Source organism: Oncorhynchus keta, chromosome 22, assembly GCF_023373465.1.
Source record: "Oncorhynchus keta strain PuntledgeMale-10-30-2019 chromosome 22, Oket_V2, whole genome shotgun sequence".
In the NCBI taxonomy this organism is placed as follows: domain Eukaryota; kingdom Metazoa; phylum Chordata; class Actinopteri; order Salmoniformes; family Salmonidae; genus Oncorhynchus; species Oncorhynchus keta.
Window position 1 is genome coordinate 2,722,622 of NC_068442.1, and position 14,166 is coordinate 2,736,787.

A 14,166-nucleotide genomic window follows, 5' to 3' on the forward strand; every position below is an offset into this window, starting at 1 on the left:
TACCCTGGCGTTACAAGCACCATGCTCTACCAACTGAGCTACCCCTGAGCAAGGCACTTAACTCACTGGTTCCCTGGCGCTGTGGATGTTGATTAAGGCAGCCCCCTGCACCTTTCTGGAGAAGACACATTTCGTTTGGAGCCATTCAGTTGTACAACTTACTAGGTATCACTCTTTCCCATTGGTTGAACCCTGAATACACAGCATCCAGATGCATGTATGTTGTCTTAAAAGTGTGTTGAACAGAGTCAAACTCAACCATGCATTTATTACATACTATAATGGGAACATGTTTCAGCTCCTGATCTGAGACTCACCTCATTCACTCCTCTGTGGGAACTTAAAGGTGACACAAACAGCTGGTGACACAAACAACAGTATTTACTGGGCTGTGGCCCTCCGTCAGGCTTGTATAAAACTGCAACCACTCACTCAATCTGTTCATATCTTAGTGAGAAAAGTAGTGAGAACTGATGCGACCGTTAGATATAGTGATAATAACAGCCCCCCAGACGTGTAGTTTGAGAATCGTGTTGTAGCTATAATGGAACCCGTGTCTTAGCTCCTGAACTAAGATTCACCTCAACCTCTCTCACATTTCTCTGGTGAACATTGACACGAACAGCTGCTGTTACTTATTGGACCAGCTCCTTCAGGCACATCTAGCCTATTATTACCTATGTGTGTGTGTGTGGGTGTGTCTTGCTGGTCCTACCGCTACAGACATGCCATTTTAACACATCCATGACTGAATATACTCTGAGAAACAACCCTCCCCTAACACACTGACCTGGAGCCAGTGGGTCTGGCGACGAATATGTAGCGAGGGCCAGCCGACTAGAGCATACAAGGTGCTTTAGTGACAAAACGGATGGCACTGTGATAAACTGCTAAATGACTTGACTATACGTATTACTATTTTAAAATTGTAATTATACACTGAAAAAAATATATAAACACATCATGCGACAATGTCAAATAGTTACAGTTCATATAAGGAAATCAGTTAATAGAAACAAGTTAATTAGGTCCTAATCTATGGATTTCACATGACGGGGAATATAGATATGCGTCTGTTGGTCACATATATCTTTAAAAGAAAAGTAGGTATGTGGATCAGATAACCAGTCATTATCTGATGTGACCACCATTTGCGCCTCATGCTCCTTTGCATAGTGTTGATCAGGCTGTTAATTGTGGCCCGTGGAATGTTGTCCCACTCCTCTTAAATGGCTGTGCGTAGTTGCTGGATATTAGCAGGAGCTGGAACACGCTGTCATACACACCAATCCAGAGCATCCCGAACATGCTCAATGGATGGCATGTCTAGTGAGTATGCAGGACGACTGGGACATTTTCAGCTTCCAGGAATTACAGATCCAGGAATTACAGTACAGACACTTGTAGCATGGTGCCATTCATTGTCATGCTGAAACATGAGATGATGGCGGCGGATGAATGGCACGACAATGGGCCTCCAGTATCTCATCACGTTATCTCTGTGCATTCAAACTAGATTGCTCTACACACCAACAGCTCTGCTACAGTTGCTGTAGTCATTACTTTTCCTCCAGGACGGTAATTGGGTTTGCAAGTAATGACTTGCGAAGATAACAGCCACAAACATGCCAGACAGTAATGGCAGGTGGTGCTTTCATTGAAACGGAATTACAGTACCATATCAATGGTACTCGCCATATTTCTATTGGTTTTGAGAACACATTTTGATGTGTATTTAGATTTGGATTTTGACAGACGCGGTGTTCTCACTCCCTTCCATCTGAACACTTATGTAATGTTACGTAATGTTGTTTGTACGCTTGGGGTGTCACTGGCACTTAATTATCCCTGGGATTCAGCGCGCAGTGAATACCCTTGCTCATTAGCTCTTAATTGGTTTTGAAGTGAATAGTGGATCGGGGGGTATGAGTGGTTTAGATAGAGGATGGCGCTTATACAAGCATTTCGCTACACCTGCAATAACATCTGCTAAAATGCAATTGTGCTTGTTGTCCTTAGCTTATGCCTGCCTCCCGAGTGGCACAGCGGTCGTAGGCACTGCATCTCAGTGCAAGAGTTGTCACCACAGTCCCTAGTTTCAATCCGGGCTGTATCTGCCCGTGATTGGGAGTCCCATAGGGCGGCAGACAATTGTCCGGGTTTGGCCGTGGTAGGCTGTCATTGTATATAAGAATTTGTTCTTAACTGACTTGCCTAATTAAATAACAGACAGTTTGTGCAGTAATTCTTCTGCACACCGACCGTTTCATTAGCTGTCCGGGTGGCTGGTCTCAGACGATCCCGCAGATGAAGATGCCCGGATGTGGAAGTCCAGGGTTGGTGTGGTTTGCGGTTGTGAGGACGTACTAATGAATTCTCTAAAACAATGTTGGAGGCGACTTAAGGTAGAGAAATTAACATTCAGTTCTCTGGCAATAGCTCTAGTTGACATTCCTGCAGTCAGCATACTGATTGCATGCTCCCTCAGAACTTGAGAAATCTGTGGTGTGTAAAATAAACTTGTATTGTCCCCAGCACAAGGTGCACCTGTGTAATGATCATGCTCTTAAATCAGCTTCTTCATATGCCACATCTGTCAGATGGATGAATTATCTTGGCAAATTAGAAATACTCACTAACAGGGATGTACAACTATTTGTGCACAAAATCTGAAAGATAATACGGTTTTTGTGCATGTAGAAGATTTCTGGGATCTTTTATTTCAGCTCATTAAACATGGGACCAACACCTTACATGTTGCATTTATATTTGTGTTGGGTATAGTTTGAAAATGCATTAAGATTGAAAATGCTCCCGAATTAACAAAAATGTAGTCTTGCAATTCTGTATTATTTTAGCTTTAGAGGAGATTTTAATCCATGCTGTTTTTGTTTAGATTTTGAGATTTTCTTTTGCTCAGAGTCATTTAGATTCTTTCATCATTTATCTGCATGAGCAATGTTATAGATGTTATAGAGCCACTAATAACAGGTTATCATGAGCACTTTCCCATCTCCAATGTGCCGTTTTCCAACAGACCTGGGTTCAAACACTATCGCACACTCAACTGTGCTCGATTGAGCTTGCCTGATGCAATGGAACCAATAGAATAGTTCGACAAACCCCGCCCAACTGGCACTCCAGGCAAGCTCAAGCAAACGCTCAAAGTATTTGAATGATTTCAGGTCTGGAGTGTGTGTGTGTGTGTTGTGTAATTAAAGTGTGTCACTGAAACACTGTCTCTTCTTGCCTCGTTATTATGAATGTTATCTTTTGAGTGCTGCTGTTTTTTCAATTCACAGACAACTTGTTCATCAGGAAGGAAGAGTATGTCCTGGTTGTGTTTTTGTTAGTGTTTTATTTAACCATGCTTTCACATGGGTGACACGGCACATGCACACAAGCACATTCACAACCCACTTCTAAATTCCACTGCAATGTAAATGCAGATGCCTAAAGCTTTCACCCTGGCTGTTCAATTCACTGGGATTCTACTGAGCTTATGGAGGATTCATATTTCTATTTTCATACTTATATAACCATCGACACACATGAGAAGCCGCCAGCTGTTGCGTGTGTGCGTGTGTGTGTGTGTGTGTGTGTGTGTGTGTGTGTGTGTGTGTGTGTGTGTGTGTGTGTGTGTGTGTGTGTGTGTGTGTGTGTGTGTGTGTGTGTGTGTGCGCACGTGTGCGTGTGCAAGAAGGTGTTTTCCTGAGCCAGCTGTGTCAAGCATGCAACTAAAAGGAGAAGGTGAGATGAGATGACTGTGCAAGTCTCTGTTCAGACGCTCAGACACCCTCCCTAGAGCATAAACACTGGGCGGCCACAGCTCTCCTCTCCAGCACCTGCTTACACGCATGGAGGCACAGCAAAATCCGTACTTGTGTCAGAACACACACCTCCACCCCCATAATGTATTAACATAAATCATTACATATGATGAGAAATATCATATCTAGGCTCCTATAAGATACAACTAGATTGCTCTATGCACCAATATCTCTGCTAATGTTGCTGTAGACATTACCTTTCCTCTGGGAACGTACAATAATTGGGTTTAGAAATAATGAGTCACGAAGATAACAGCCAGACAGTAATGGCAAGTGGTGCTTTCATTGAAACGGAATTACAGTAGCATATCAATGGTACTCTGCATTTTTCTATTGGTTTTGAGAACACATCTTGGTGTGTATTTAGATTTGGATTTTGACAGACGCGGTGTTCTCACTCACCCTTCCATCTGAACACTTATGTCATGTTACGTAATGTTGTTTTTACGCTTGGGGTGTCACTGGCACTCAGTTATCCCTGGGATTCAGCCGCAGTGAATACCCTTGCTCAGTGGCTCTTAATTGGTTTTGAAGTGAAATAGTGGATCGGGGGGGAGGAGTTGTTTTAGATAGAGGATGTCGCTTATACAGTAGGCTATTTCAGCCTCTCTCAGCCTACTCCCATACATAGACATTGATATTCATATACAGCCTCATTGGTCCCACAGGAACCTGTATACTGTATATTGTACGGCTTGACAATGGCAGAACAAATGGCAACACTAAGTATATGGGACTATAGGCCCTTCTATACCTTGTCAGAAGCCTAACGAAGGGAGTTGTCTGTCTACAGTTTCAACATTAAGCTGTAGGGTGACGTATCCACCAGCCTTCCTGTTTGAAGTTAATGTCAAAACTCTAAAGTTAACTCCGGTGAGTATGCAGTATAATGTCAGCGCACCGACATTAGATGCTGACATTATACGTGTGTTTTGATGTGTGTTTGGGCTTCAGTTCAGCCCTTGTGATCTGCGGTTTGATGTAGTTATATAATCATCACTCAGATGGGATCACATTCATTAGAATCACAGCCAGGTTATTTCATGGTCGGCTTCCTTGGCAACGATGGTTCTCTGCGTGTGTGTGCGTCTCGCTTCTCTGTGCTCATCCCTCCCTAGCTTGTTGTTGTGTTAAGGCAGGTAAACACTGACTCATTCAGAAAACAGACCTGGCTCCTGGCTGGTGGTGAAGCCTGCACTCGCTCAGCTTGCACGCACCAGATTCATGAGACCTGTTTAATTTAGCGCCATCAAACCAATGATGAGTAAGGTACATGTCTGTTTTCGGGGCTCTTCTGAGTCTGTGTCATAGATGGTGCTTGAATATGAAGTGTTGTTCTTCAGAAGGGACCTCCTGACATTAATAGGACCAACATTGCCAGGTTGCAATTGTAAATGAGAACTTGTTCTCAACTTGCCTACCTGGTTAAAAAAATTGTTACACCTGTCTTTATAGCTCAACAATGAGGTCAGGTAGGTTCATGCTAGAGGGCCATTCATCCCTATAGCTACCCATACTCTATACATGAACTCCTACAGTAATAGTCCTTTTAGTATTTTTCCAGATCATTTGCATCCAGGAGGAAATTAACTGAATATTTTACTCGGACTAAGATGATCCATAGATGTATCTGCAGGCAGTCTGAGGGAAGGGGAGGACAATTACAGTATTTTCTAACGTGGTACTGGGCGGAGTCCCTTACAACAGATAATGAGCGGGGCTGCAGGGTATATGAGCAGTACTGAAGACAGAAATAGAATTACTAGAATGGGCATCCCCATTTAAGTCAATAGAAATATAATGATAGTAATTGTAGTATTTACATTTCTATGGAAGACATAGCATGGATACCATGGTCCATTACAACTGATAATACGGAGGGCTGCAGGTGGAGGACTGAAGAAATAGAAAAATAATTACTACAATGGGTAGCCTATGCCGCTCTGTACCATCACTCACTCATATATCTTTATGTACATATTCTTATCCCCTTACACTTGTGTCTATAAGGTAGTAGTTTTGGAATTGTTAGCTAGATTACTTGTTGGTTATTACTGCATTGTCGGAACTAGAAGCACAAGCATTTCACTACACTCGCATTAACATCTGCTAACCATGTGTATGTGACAAATAACATTTGATTTGATTTGATCCCCATTCAAGTCAATAGAAATTGTATTTTTATGAGACGCATACAGTAGCAGGAGTCCCCAGGTCCCTTACTACTCATAAAGAGCATAAGGGCTGCAGTGTATAGTAGGATATAGGAGGACAGGACTGAAAACATAGAAATATAATTACTAGATTGACCATCCCATTCTAGTCCATAGAAAGAATATGACTTAATTCGGTAAGAACAATAGGCCTTAATTATAGGCTATTAATTTCCCTGGTCCCTTACAACTGAACAGGACTGCAGGTTACAGGAGAGGAGGACGGGATACACTGACTGCTACACTTTACGAGTAGTATATGGTATGTATTCATTCTGAAATCCTGTTATTGTGCTTTTTATTGATTATCTGTGTTTTTGTATTGTTTTTCATACAATAATGGACCAATAATGCTTTTCTGTATCCAAATCTGAACAGCAGTGAGATGGTTTGAAAACAAGAGAGATCCTTTTCCGTGTATTCTGACATTAACCCGGCCCTATTTTCTCAAATGTTGGATCAGTTACTTCTGTTCCTTTTCCAAATGATAATAACTGTCCAATTGAAATCATTTCTTTATTATTACATGCTCCAGTTCTCAACATAACCAAAAATCTAAATTTGGCTAACTCACAGTAAGGCAGCTTGCGGGTTTGCCCAGTGTGTGGTAGTTAGAAGCCAAATTAAGGGTGTTTTTTTTTTTGCCAAATCAGGCTTATTTAAGCCTGTTAAGGATTAGACCCTTCTTTTCAATTTCCGCCTAAAATGACATACCCAAATCTAATTGCCTGTAGCTCAGGATCTGAAGCAAGGATATGCATAGTCTTGATATTATTTGAAAGGAAACACTTTGAAGTTGTCTAAATGTGAAATTAATGTAGGAAAACATAACACAATAGATCTGGTAAAAGATAATACAAACCAAAAAAACACATTTTCTATTTTTATTTTTATTGCATCATCTTTAACATGAAAAATAAAAGCCATACATTCAGATAGGATGCTGGAGGTAATTTAGATTGTTTCCACAAGAGGGAAACAGTGTATGTGCAAAGTTTCAGACTGATAACTTCAAGAATGAGCGAGGTACATGACATTTAGCACGAAGTCACCCAGATGTCCCTCACGAGTTGCCCAAATATACCCAAGTGGCCTTCAAATTGGTAAATTGATAAATTTTCAAGAACGTAACTATAGAGAACATACAAAAATGCTAATAAAAATGCAAGTTTACACACTCCCAGGATTGTCATACATGATGGACCATTAGCTTCCCTACATGAAAGGTACTAACAGAAGACCAGACAAGAATGCTGATCCAATGTCTCCAAACACAGAAGTGAAATAATGAATCCCTCCCAAACAGAGTAACGTTACACCATAGTAACTTGCGTGCAGACAGTGACCATTTCCAGTAGAGTGACTGTTTAGCATGATGTGGTTGGTTCCATCCAAAGAATTAGAATGAATCATTCTAATTCTTTGGTTCCGCCATGGCAGGCTGCCGATGGCTTCTTGTGCTAAACCAGAGATAATGCATGTGTTGGAACATCAACATGCACTGAGAGGCTGTGCCTGTGTGATTCACTGACTCGCTCAGGGTTGAATTGAGACGAAATGTCCTTCTTTCAAGAGTCACATGACCAGATCATCAGAGCCGCCTTAGATGTGAAAAGGATCATCCCATAGGACACTGCTTCATCATGATTATTGGTGCAATCACTGGTGTTGTAACGGTTTTCTAGGTGTGAAGGAGAGTCGGACCAAAATGCAGCGTGATGATGATTCATGATATTTTAATGAAGGAAAAAACTATACATGAAGAAACTACAAAATAATGAAATGTGAAAACCGAAACAGCCCTATCTGGTGCAAACACAAAGACAAAGACACTAAGGACAATCACCCACGACAAACTCAAAGAATATGGCTGCCTAAATATGGTTCCCAATCAGAGACAACGATAAACACCTGCCTCTGATTGAGAACCACTTCAGACAGCCATAGACTTAACCAGAACACCCCACTGGCTACAATCCCAATACATACACACCACATACACAAACCCATGCCACACCCTGGCCTGAATCAAATAAATAAAGATAAACACAAAATACTTCGACCAGGGCGTGACAGGTGTCACACCCTGATCTGTTTCACCTGTCTTTCTGCTCGTCTCCACCACCCTACAGGTGTCACCCATCTTCCTCATTATCCCCAGTGTATTTATACCTGTGTTCTCTGTTTGTCTGTTGCCAGTTCGTCTTGTCTTGTCAGGTCTTACCAGCGTGTTTTCCTGTCTCCCTTGCTCAAGTTCTGTTCCTGTAATGGGTGCGTGTCGGTGTCAGGGAAGTCAGGCGCAGGAAAACAAACTTGGGAGGGATTCAGAGACATATGTTTCCATAGCCTCCGTCTCCGCCTGTGAGAGGGGATACACATGACTCCTGGGAAGTGCAGCGTCTACCAGGAGATCTATCGCACAATCGTCCCGTCGATGAGGTGATAATTGAGTCACCTTCTTTTTGGAGAAGGCGAGAGCCAAATCGGCAAATTCAGGGGGAATGCGTACGGTGGAGACCTGGTCTGGAGTTTCCACCGTAGTAGCACCAAAGGAAACACCTAAACACCTACCTGAGCACTCTCGCGACCACCCCATGAGAGCCCTCTCTGGCCAAGAAACAGTGGGGTTATGACCAGCTAACCAGGGTAGGCCCAGCACCACAGGAAACACAGGAGAGTCAATAAGGAAGAGACTAATTCTCTTCGTATGACCCCCCTGCGTCATCATGCCCAACGGTGCGGTGACCTCCCTAATTAACCCTGACCCTAATGGTTGGCTATCTAAGGCATGAACGGGGAAGGGCACATCCACGGGAACAAAATAGGGATCCCTAAACTATAGGCTAAAGCACTATCAATAAAATTCCCAGCTGCGCTTGAATCGATGAGCGCCTTATGTTGGGAATGCGGGGAAAATTCAGGGATCGTAACAGACACAAACATATGTACAAAAGAGGGCTCTGTCTGAGAATGGTGCTGGCTCACCTGGGGTAACACCAGAGCACCCTGCCTGCTGCCTCAATTCCCAGAGGAACCAACCCGGCACCGACCGGCAGTGTGACCTCTGCGGCCACAGATGGTGCAGGAGCGGGGACTCCCTCCGGTCTCCCTGCGCACCACCCCTCCCAGCTCCATGGGTATTGGAGAGGGAGTGCGGGAGGATAGAACCACCAGACCCCGATCTGAACGTCCGCGAATAGCCAGCAGGTTGTCCAGCTGGATTGACAGGTCCCCTAGCTGGTCCAATGTGAGGGTGGTGTCTCTGCAGGCCAGCTCCCGACGGACGTCCTCGCGCAGACTGCAACGATAATGGTCAATCAGGGCCCTGTTGTTCCATCCCGCACCGGCAGCCAGGGTCCTAAACTCCAGGGCGAACTCCTGGGCGTTCCTCGTCTCCTGCCTCAGATGGTAGAGGCGCTCACCCGCCACTCCACCCTCGGGCAGGTGGTCGAAACCTACCCGGTAATGGCTGGGGAACTCCTCAAACTGGTCCAACGCCGCATCTAACCCTCTCTCCACACAGCGTTGGTGCTGGAAGAACTCACTGTCTCTCCCAGCGGTCCATTGTCTGGACAATGTGGTCCATGGCGGCACCAAGACGGTAAAGTAAAACTGCATGCTCCTGGACGCGCTCCTCCACCTCAATGGCCGGCCTCTCCTGCTGACTCCATAGTATTGGTCGGAGATTCTGTAATGGGTGCGTGTCAGTGGCAGGGAAGTCAGGCGCAGGAAAATTAACTTGGTATAAACGGAGTCGTTTAATAAATCCTCATGAAACTCCAAAACCCAAAATATACAAAAAATAACATAAATGGGTATAAAAACCCGCCGCACACCGACATATGACTTGCACAAACATACAATAAAACAATCTCCGTCAGAACATGGGGAAACAGAGGGTTAAATACACAACATGTAATTGATGGGATTGGAACCAGGTGTGAAGGAAGACAAGACAAAACCAATGGAAAATGAAAAATGGATCAATGATGGCTAGAAGGTCGGTCGACCACCAGAACAAGGAGAGGGACAGTTCCCTAGTTTTCCTGGTTCTGACCATTCTGCCTGCCCTGACCCCGAGCCTGCCTGCCGTTCTGTACCTGCCTGACTCTGACCCGTTTACGAACCTCTGCCTGTCCTGACCCCAAGCCTGCCCGCTGTTCTGTACCTTTTTGACTCTGCCCTGGATTACAGACCTCTGCCTGCCTTTGACCTATCTTTTGCCTGCCCCCTGTTTGGGTCAATAAACATCTGTGACTTTAGCTGTTTGCATCTGGGTCTTATCCCGAGTTCTGAAAACTGGAGTACCTGTCAGCCCCCCGCAGTAACCCACCAAAAAGTAATTAATAAAAAATGTTCCATGTACTAGGAAGCTACGTGTTTGTTACTTGGGCTTCATGAATCGGACTGAAAGACCTTGAAAAATAAAAAATGCAACTGATTGAAAGTATAAGGGGATATCGGTGAATAAATGCCGTGGTCAAGGCAATGACAGCGCCAGTGCAATGAGTAGAGCTTACTCGGCACATATCAGACCGAGAGCCTAATGCTTCTTTGGTAGTTCTTTATGAGTTTTAGTTTAGAAAACGACCTCTCCGCAGAAGCGACAGCTACAGGGATGGTAAAAACAGCTTGATCGCTGTCGAAACATCGGGGAAACTGGTGGCAGAAGGGAGTGGTGCTTGAAATACAGCTGTTCTGCAAAATCTTGAATTAAGCCTCTCCTTCTCCTTAATTGCCGGCCTCAACACGTTACGGAAACAGATGAACTGTAGAGAAATCTCTAGGGACAGGTCGTCTGGATATTGGACAGACAATATGGCAGATGCAAACAGATCATTTTCATCTGTAGCGGACAACAGTTCTTGAGTGCTTGAACAAAAAAAAGTGGTTTGTGATTTTGGTCATACCGGTGAACCGGCATTCGAGATTATTATTATTTTAACTAGGCAAGTCAGTTAAGAACAAATTCTTATTTACAATGACGGCCTACTCCGGCCAAACCCAGACGGCTCTGGGCCAATTGTGCACCGCCCTGTTGGACTCCCAATCACGGCCGGTTGTGATACAGCCGGGAATCGAACCAGGGTGTCTGTAGGGACACCTCTAGCACTGAGATGCAGTACCTTAGACTGCTGCATGTATGGTTGCAATATGAACAACCCTTTGTCTCTGGTATATCCCCAGTAACATGGGGTGAACAGCTGCCGTGATTGCTCTCTATCTAATAGCATAGACAGTGAGACAGACTTTCCCAGCAGCTCCGACTTTGTTGACTTAAGACAACATGTTGTGCATTTTTTTAAATTGAGAAATCCTGCAAATAGAGGCACTAATGTGCTGTTTCTGCCTGAAGGGTGACAGATAATAGACAAATTTGTAAATAACCTTTCACTTACCCCTCTCATTTCAAGAAGATGATTAATACAATAGCAACAGGGAATCATTTATACAATACAGCATGTACAATTATTTTAGCCTGCATGATCCTTTACCCCTTACAGCTGTTCTCCATCTGTGATGTTGAAAGAAACTGGGGACCGATTTGGAATTTGGAAACCTATTTTGTCAAATTGGTCCAGCGCTCGAGGCCACCCCCATCCGTCCGCAGCGGCGCTGCAGTGTGCGCGCTTGAAGAGCGCGCTATCTTGTGAACGGATGAGATCGAGAGAGAGAGAGAGCGAGAGGAGGAGAGGACCAGTCAAGCAGCAGAGGCAAGTGGAAGCTCAACGGACGGACGCGGTTCCAACTGAAAATACACACCGGGGAAAAATAGCACTCTACTGCAAGGACCTGGAAGAAAGAGCGCACCTCACACTGCAGGTTAGTTAAGTAAATCATGTTTTTATGCCATAACATCCCAAAGGCAGAATGAGAATCGTATGACGCGGTCGTTCATTCAGTAGTTTATGCGTGCGAACGTAGGATAGATGTTGTCTTGAGGCTATCAAGAAGCGAATCATCGTGTTCGTTAAATTGCCGGAGCCAATTAAACTGCATGTTGTATACCCTACATATGGAACCAGTAACAGTATTTAGATGACTTCTTATGTGATACAGAAATGTGGTATATTACTCAGAACAGGTGTAGCCTACAGCTAGCGTTGGGACACAACATCAGGAGTCTGTGTATTGGTCCTACAGCCCTGTACATCAGTCTGTGCATCAGTGTGGTTGGTCAGGTGGACAAGTTGTCAACAATGTTAGACTTGCGATGGCATCAATTGTTCATTTGTAGGTTATGGCTGTTGAACAAATGATAGTCAACCCAAGGCGCACTCCACAGCACCCCAAATGTGTGTGCCGCTATGCGCGTGACAATCCTTTTTTTAAAAACTTCACTGAAGGTTTTCCACAAATTCTTGTATTCGTTGTAACGAGGGAGGGAGAGAGGGAGAGAGGGAGAGAGGGAGAGAGAGAGAGAGAGAGAGAGAGAGAGAGAGAGAGAGAGAGAGAGAGAGAGAGAGAGAGAGAGAGAGAGAGAGAGAGAGACACAGAGACAGAGACAGAGAGAGAGCAGAGCGTTAGACAATATGTAATGCATTTGTGTAAAGGGCCTACGCACATTACTCAAGTTTGGTATTTGGTATTCGAGTAGATTTGGTCAGTTGATCGAAATCAAATAATGCGTTTGCTGTTATTTCACATGCGAAATGTCACGCTTGATTCGATTTCTCAAAATGTACGGGTGCAAATCAAATGTTGTGTTTCGTTTAATGTGTTGACACCAATATCTAGCTCACTCCATTTTCTCGAAATTGTCATTATTCTAATTAGAATAATCCCCCTGGAGATGTCCTTGTTCCATCTGTCACGTATTCGAGACGTTAATAATCAAGCCAAACAATTGCATTACTGCAAAAACATTCCCACCCATGTCTTACCCCCCACACTCTGTCCCCTTGTCAGGCAAGCTTAATTCATTCATAGTGTACCCAGTGCCCCCCCCCCCCCCCTTCAACACAAACAAACTCACACAACCAAACACTCGCCACTTTCACTTTCCAGACACACACAAACACCCAACACACACACACGCACACACACACACACACACACACACACACACACACACACACACACACACACACACACACACACACACACACACACACACACACACACCCAAAAACACACAGCACTTTTACTTCTCAGTCCAATGAACACAATGCGAACGACTAACGATGAATGACTAATGCTTTTATCTGTCTTCTGGCTGTGACTGACGTTCTAGGTGTGTTTGTTCAGTCTGAGCAGACTATTGTTAATCTCCTCAAGTAGATAACGACTCCCTGACCTACCCGATGGCATCTGCATGCACCCTGAGAGAGCGGCCCAAAAATGTGTTTGTGTCTCCCATCGTTGATTGCTGCTTGTGTACCCTGCCCTGGTGTTCCTTCTTGTCTTTTATTGACCCATGGATTATATCTGATCTAATTTATAAGATCAGTTTGTTAATAACATTGCTTTACAGATTTGTGACCCAGAGAGACCCCCTCTGGGCAGCTGTCTTAAAGGGACACTACGGTGAAAACGGAAGGAAAACAACCGGTTATAATGTTGTCCTTTGATGTTCCGGGTCATTTTTCAACCTTTCTGTACTTCCTGCTGTCACCTCAGTGACTTTTGCGGTTTGGTTGACAGCTGTCGTCTGGCAGACCGTTGTTGCTCACCCGTCCGGCCATTCCTGAGAATGGGACGAGATAATACACAGTGACCTTACCAGACTGGTGACCTAGATATCTGCCCCTTTACTCTTCACTGCTTTCACCCAGCTCCAGTGCCACATGGAGATTTGCATAACTGTAATGGATCACCATAATTACCATTTACTGGTTGTGGTATCTGTGGTATTGTGCGTGTGTGTGTGTGTCTGTTGAACGTGTGTGTGTCTCTGTGTGCGCGTGTGTGTCTGTGTGTGTGTGTCTGTTGAACGTGTGTGTGTCTCTGTGTGCGCGTGTGTGTCTCTGTGTGTGTGTGTCCGTTGAACGTGTGTGTGTCTCTGTGTGTGTGTGTGTGTGTGTTTTGTTTTCATGCATGCACTTATTTGTATGTGGCATTATGAGAGTCCCAGTTTCCCAGTAGATGATAAACCTAGAAGTGGCCGGTCCTTAGAGTGATGG

General features: G+C 44.3%; 1 protein-coding gene across 17 annotated transcripts in view; it reads left to right on the top strand.

The window, feature by feature from the left end:
- Positions 1-11,698: 11,698 nt before the first annotated feature.
- LOC118400879 (neuronal cell adhesion molecule-like) overlaps positions 11,699-14,166 on the top strand; it is a 112,330-nt gene continuing 109,862 nt past the window's right edge. For 9 of the 17 annotated variants that reach the window (XM_052474676.1, XM_052474685.1, XM_052474680.1 and 6 more), the window contains exon 1: positions 11,789-11,866. Coding sequence is in view for 8 of the 17 variants with exons in the window: in XM_052474672.1 (XP_052330632.1) it covers positions 11,702-11,866 (165 nt within the window). In the remaining 9 variants the exon portion in view is untranslated. Of the gene's footprint in view, positions 11,867-14,166 lie in introns of all 17 variants that reach the window. The other 8 variants (XM_052474672.1, XM_052474675.1, XM_052474683.1 and 5 more) reach the window with 1 other exon arrangement.